This window comes from Camelina sativa, chromosome 14 (genome assembly GCF_000633955.1).
Source record: "Camelina sativa cultivar DH55 chromosome 14, Cs, whole genome shotgun sequence".
NCBI lineage: Eukaryota > Viridiplantae > Streptophyta > Magnoliopsida > Brassicales > Brassicaceae > Camelina > Camelina sativa.
Genome location: NC_025698.1, coordinates 1543018 through 1549650, shown reverse-complemented (window position 1 = coordinate 1549650; position 6633 = coordinate 1543018). Strand labels below are relative to the sequence as shown.

The following is a 6633-nucleotide window of genomic DNA, read 5'->3' as shown; positions in this document are numbered from 1 at the left end:
CCTTCCAAATTACATTGAATCCATGTGGGAATACAGCAATAACTTGAAAGCTTATTGTACTTCAAACAACAGAAAATCCAAGAAGCTCTGTCAGATTAAAGAATCCGTGAACTCCTTTAGAATGTCACGTTTTTGGGTCACACGGAGAGTATACATCCAAATAGTATAACAATGTTGTGAGAAATCAGAGAGAGAAGTACCTGTAAGTTTAAAATTTGAAGTCTAGGCATCAAGCTTAAATCGAGAGAATCCAGAGTTGTCAATCGGTTGTTTGATACGTCCAGGCTTTCTAAGTTTTGTAGTAAAGCTAAAACCGGTGGAAGCTCCATCAGCCTGTTGTGAGCAACCTTCAAGAACATTAATGAACTCAGATAACCTATCTCCTTAGGCAAACTCTTGATCTTGTTAAAGGAGAGATCCAGGTACTCCAGACTCTTAAGACATNGAGCAACCTTCAAGAACATTAATGAACTCAGATAACCTATCTCCTTAGGCAAACTCTTGATCTTGTTAAAGGAGAGATCCAGGTACTCCAGACTCTTAAGACATCCAATCTCCGCGGGAAGATATCTACAACAAATGGAAAGACAGAGTTAAAACCAGTCCAATATAATTCAAACTAGTGAATACCCTAAACCCGATTCCAAATCAACCAAATTTCACATATTTTCTTTATAAAAACAATCTAGATATCTAATTGAACATCAAAAGTAGAAAACAAAAAAATCAAATAGAGCATGCTAAAAACGCTGCATTAAGCAGCCACAAAAACGTATCACAATCAATAATTACCTAACTTACGTTTCCTGGAAATTCTACACGGATCCACAACGGTAACTGTCAAAAGCAACCACCTGCTTGACTTATAAATGCTACCTAGTATTAAGAAGCATTGAGAAGGTGGAACTGAAGCAATAGAAGATAAAAGGAGTAAGCTTTTTTACCTAATGGAGAAGTGAGAAACAGAGAGCCTTGTCAAGCACTTGAGCCCAGAAATCTCGCTCAAGAGGGTCAAAGCTGAAGATCGTTTAGGAACTTTAGTAAGCTCGAGCTCCTTCAAACCCTTGAGCTTATCCCAAGACAAGCCGTCGCCGAAACCTGGTGACGAAATCTTCACCTGAAGGTACTCTAAGTTCACCAAATTCCCCAACTCCGGCGGAAACAAATCGATCTCGTTACTGAAAAACTTGAGCTTCCTCAATCTCCCAAGCCCTCCAATCGATTTGGGAATCAAATTGAACACGTTTCTGAAGAAGTACAGACCTTTCACCGAATCATCCACATCACCCAGAAGAGAAAACTCCAGGTTTTGACCCGAAACATCAACGACCGAGTCATCTTCCAAACTTATAACGCTACCACCAACGGTAGAATCACTCTCGGAACCACCATCATCCTCGATTAAATTAGCAGCCTTTATGTTCTTCGACTCCATTTCAATGCGCCCAATAGCCTCCGTTGAAGTATACCCGCACGAATTTGAGACCTTTTTGATAGATCTCGGCGAAATCGAATCGGAGAAGAAAAAATCAAAGCTTGATAAGTTAAAATTAGGTTAAACTCGCGAAAAAGCTCAGGGAGAAAGAGAAGATCTGTAAGGTGAGGCGCGAGAAATAAAGTTTAATTGAACATGATGGAGAAGCCCAGAAAGCTATGGGGAGGGAGGATGAAGAGAGGGAGGCGCTACAAATCATGGACGGAGAGAGAGAGAGAGAAACCCTAGATTCTCGACGAGACGTAGCAGTGATATATTATAATAATAATAATAATAATAATAATACAAACGTATCTGAAAATTGTAAATGTAAAATATACGTTCTTTTCTAATACCGACAGTATTTATAAGTACATCCACGCGATTAAGGCAAAAAGAGTTAGAAAAAAAAAAAGGAAAATTTCAAGTTTCTATAATCGTAGTTTCCCTTTTTTCGGACAAAGTACTATGAGGGTCAATCTCAATCCAATCCAAACTGGTTATTTCTCGATAAAATGGAAGTTTTCTAAAGTGTGTTTTTCTGGAATTTAGTGGGTTATTTGACATTAGATTCAGATTTAGATGCTTAGTTGAGGGGGTGAAGAAAATGTTGTTGGTTTTTGATGTAGAATTGATTTTGGGCCAACTTGGATATAATTTTTTTGCAAAAGAGAAAACATTTATTTGTCTGGAGGAAGTTTTGTTTGTTTTTTTTTATTTATATCTTTAATGTTTTTTTGTTTCATAAAAATTTGGTATTGTATTTTGAATTTTAGTATAAGTTTTTTAACTTTGCAATTTAAATGTTATTTTTTTAAAGTTTTTAAAATTGTAATATGTTTAAGATTATTATATTATTAAATCTTATGATCTTAAACATGTTCTCCCAATAACCAACTTCTTAACAAAAGATCTAAACTAATGATGTGACATTATTTTCATAATACTTTTACTCTAAGAACACCCAAAAATGTTCTCCCAATGCAGAAGCCCTTAAGATTGTCTATTTATTATACTTGTGGTTTACCGTGGGCTGGACATTTTATTTGAAATAATTCTATTTGTTATTTTGTTATTCATAATCTAATATATGATTTTTATTTTATTTTTTGCTTTAATTTTTGTTGTCATGCAAAAAAACTGTATAAAATCAGATTATATTTATGATACTATATCAGAAAGAAATCTAAGTTGTTTAACCAAATGAATATTTCTAAATATCTTTTCTTTGCAATGAATTTAATAAATTACTTTTTTGTCTACTCCAATTTAATTGTCTTTAATTACCCTTAATGATCATATCCTTTTTGTAGTATTTCTAATGACATTCTAATGTAAGTTTTTCTATTTTTAATGTTATTTTTATAAATATACTTCTCAATTAATATAGTAGGATTTGTAGCTTTATACAATTCTACTTGTTATAAGACATAATCATGATTTATAAAAACTAATCTAATCAACCAGTTTCATGGAGTAATCATAATTAATCCATGCAGGAAAATATTTAGTTATATATCAAGGGGAAAAAGCATTACGACTAAAGAAGCTCAATTCGTTGTTACACGTGAGAGATATAGCACTATAGCAGCACCTACTGATGGGTTGAATGATTCAACTTGAATCTATAGAGACCGAGCTACAATATATTGTTTAAAAAAAAACATAAAAATTGGAGAAATTAACGTCTTTTTGGTATTATCTTATTTGAACACTAAACCGTATAAAAATATATATACATAAGGCCCCCATCCAAGCTCGCAGATACTTATGGATCGAAGACGATTCTCCGTTCGTTCAACTCTTGCACCTTCTCTTCTTTCCCTTCCAATACCTCTCCTCTTCCGTCTTCTATCTCTTTCTGCAGATATATATATTCCGTTGGAAGGTCAATTCAAGTGCCAATTCAATCAAACTTGTACGGAACGTAGCAATCCGAGCAATGTATATGTTATGCATATAATGTTTTTTTTTTTTTTTCAAATCTCAGACTGTTTGTTTGGGTTTGTGTATAATTCTATGTTCAGTCGAAGCCTAACTGTTGGATGGAATTAGGTACTTACTTCAACTGGCTGTGGCACTGGGAATAAGTTGATGGCCTCCGGATTAAAACTGTATCCGCTGCGAACAAAAAAGAAAAGTGAGAGAGGAATGCGATCGGTGTTCGGTGTTCGGTGTTCAGTGTTATGACAAGTAGAGAGGAAACAGATAAATAAGTTTGTTTATAGTATTGAATTACTTACCCTCGAGAAAGAGCTAGCTGCCAAACGTATGGAATAAAGAACTCCTCTGGGTGGCTCTCTTGCTCATATGAGAAGTGAAGTTGAGTAAACACCTGCGGTGACAGAACAAATTGGAAGAAAGATAGGATCTTTGTGAATTATAGCCAAAGAAAAACGATCGAAATGTTTCAGATTATAGATAAATGTAGACGTTGTTTACCTTCATGCCTTCACCTCGCCAAGACCGACAATTGTTGATTATAAATTGAAGAACTTTCTGCACTGACCATTCTCGATCTGATCCTTGAGAGTCCATGCGGCTATTGAAAAAGTCTAACACCTAAATAGAAAATGACAATCAGTTAGCAAAATAGAAACAAGTAGATCAATAAGAAACTCCTTTTTCTTTGGATTTATAATAATATAAGAGGAAATCATAGCTACAAAGATCAAACGAGTAAAGCCTATGGAGCGTACTGTGTATATATTTTCGACTAGCTCATGGAACCGTGGATGATTCTTGAAAGGTAGGAACACTTCTTGCCGGTGCATAATCGCGTAGACAATCTGCAGATACCAGAATCAGAGCATGAAGAAATTGGAAAAGATTTATGTTATATGCTGCCGAGAAAAAATAACAATATGTTACCTCGGGATTCCTCGGCAATGCGTACGTCAAAATTGCATTTAATATATCTAGGACAAGTCTCAGGAAATCAGTAAAGATCTGCAACTCTGCTGTCTGCAGTTTGCAAGATACATGTAAAAAAGTGTACCAGAAATCAAGGAATAGAATAGCAATGCTCTTCTAGAATATATGATATACTGTGTGCTTGAACTAACTATGTCATACCAGATCTTCTGAAACGCCATCATCCTCTCCTGACAAGTTTATTTTGATACTTTGCAACTTTTCACCTGTCAAGTCCGATAACTTGTTATACCTGTGTTAGAAAAATCATGTTCAGTTACATGGTAATTGTAATGACCATGATAGAATATATGCAATGTCATAAAAGGACGAGGAATTAATTGCATACTTTCGAGAAAGCATGTAGAAAAGGCTGACAAGCCTCTGTGAGGCATATGCACTTAAATGATGGGCATGAGGTGCCATGTTAGCCAAGGTAGCAAGGCAAGTAGTCTGCAGATACACATCCTGTAACATTTCAAGAAACTGAATTTGTCACAAATTTTCATTCCACTATAGACCACAATCCTGTTTTCCCAAATAGATGGTCTTTTATATATAAGAATGGGATAATAGTATAATACCACCAAGCCTAGATGGAAAGATATTTATATCTTAAGTGACCAATGTCTGATACATCTCCAAATAAGTTGCAGTTTCCAATATCTTTTAAGAATTTGATATCTGTCTAAGATTTAACTTGACGTCACTCTTATAAAGCTGCACCTACCCAAACTGCTAAACTAAGATGATTATATCTGAAAAATATTTCATTGCTAAGATGCGAATCTAAAGCCATACCCGAAGCTTGGAAAGGTTATGCTGCACTGTTCTTATGAGGATAATGACCATTAAGGAACCAAGAGACGTCTGATGAAGGAGATGCTCCTTGTACCATGGAACGCTAGGCAATATCTATTAAAATGAAACACAATTAGAAAAAATATCAAAGTTAAGAAATATTATTGCAATCCTACCATTGGAAACAGCACGTACCATCTTGTGAATACTTGAATTGAAAGATGAATCCTGACTAAGTATGAGAAGTACAATTAACATCATGTATATTTGATTGGATGACGTTCTCCTGGAAGAGTTATACAGCGTTTCCAGAATGGGTATCAACTGTCAAATATACATATTTTAAACAATCGATCATTGGTAAGAAACCATAAGGGCTTCAGCTCAACAAATAAACAGTCTACTCTTAATAAAACTGAAGAAAGGATTACTTTTGAGGAAAAATGGAACAAACAAAATGAAACAGACACATGGAACTTATTGAGTGGCAGTTTATGAATCATACCATAGTATCCAAATCAGTTCGCACCAACACATACTCCTTAAAGTCGGAATTCCCTTGCAACAATGAGTAAAGGAGCAAGACAGCTCCCTCATCAGCCAAACACCTACATTGCCAGATTGTGATATTACACAGTAGCAGTGAACTAAGAACTAAGAATTTGATACAGAATACATCTCTCACAAAACAAGTTACTGCAGAAAAAAAAACTGAAGAAAATAGAACTTACATGCCAAGAGTATCAAATAGCGAAGCAAATGGTATCCGAACGTGTGGACCAGTAGGGTGAGCATTTCCCTCAACATCTGAGCGGTCAACTGAAATCAGAGTAATAGTTTAGACATACACATCAGATTCGCCGTACTCAGAAAGATGATGGAAAATTCTCACATTCAACATCTCTAGCGTTTGCTAGAGCCTTGCTAAAAGTATTGCCAGAGATAAATACATGGACTTTAGAAACTGGATCCGAAGTAGCACTGTCATCACTTTTATCCGTCATAGACTCATCATTCATGATAGACTTGTGGTAGTTGATGAGTATAAGTAAAACATGAAGGCTGCACTCCGCTAGTGGATTTTTTGACCCGCCACTGTTATTTACAAGATAGTTCAAAGGCAAGAGCACAAAAGTTGCTGCATATAAAAAGGAAAAGTTCTCATGAATACATGGGATGTTTCACGAAGCTAAGTAGGAAAACATATGCAACGAAAAGGCAATACAAAAAGGTCAATATGGACAAGTTAGTACGATATAATACATTATATATGAAGTAATACACGAACACCTACCAGCGGCAGAACCAACTCTTTCCAAAATGCCTTGCTGATCTCCATCAGAATACAAATAGGATTTTGCATTTGGAGGAGTACGGTGTCGGGAAATGTAATTAAGTAGCAATCTTCTGACCGCCAGACAAACTAGAGACTTTTCCTGAAATTT

At 35.4% G+C, this 6633-nt stretch overlaps 2 protein-coding genes across 2 annotated transcripts in view; both read right to left on the bottom strand.

Moving 5' to 3' along the window:
- LOC104738937 overlaps positions 1-1747 on the bottom strand; it is a gene marked incomplete in the record, with an annotated part of 5931 nt that extends 4184 nt beyond the window's left edge. The window contains 4 exon segments of the mRNA XM_019236110.1: positions 1-59; positions 201-376; positions 482-570; positions 945-1747. Coding sequence (XP_019091655.1) covers positions 1-59; positions 201-376; positions 482-570; positions 945-1435 — 815 coding nt within the window.
- LOC104738935 (dymeclin-like) overlaps positions 2993-6633 on the bottom strand; it is a 6206-nt gene continuing 2565 nt past the window's right edge. Inside the window, exons 5-18 of the mRNA XM_010459152.2 lie at positions 6483-6624; positions 6081-6326; positions 5920-6007; positions 5694-5796; positions 5384-5512; positions 5189-5302; positions 4737-4855; positions 4550-4640; positions 4346-4438; positions 4174-4263; positions 3917-4036; positions 3718-3809; positions 3538-3595; positions 2993-3335 (exon numbers count right to left, since the gene is read on the bottom strand). Of these exons, the coding sequence (XP_010457454.1) occupies positions 3243-3335; positions 3538-3595; positions 3718-3809; positions 3917-4036; positions 4174-4263; positions 4346-4438; positions 4550-4640; positions 4737-4855; positions 5189-5302; positions 5384-5512; positions 5694-5796; positions 5920-6007; positions 6081-6326; positions 6483-6624 (1578 nt within the window). The 3' untranslated portion in view covers positions 2993-3242. The remainder of the gene's footprint in view (positions 3336-3537; positions 3596-3717; positions 3810-3916; positions 4037-4173; positions 4264-4345; positions 4439-4549; positions 4641-4736; positions 4856-5188; positions 5303-5383; positions 5513-5693; positions 5797-5919; positions 6008-6080; positions 6327-6482; positions 6625-6633) is intronic.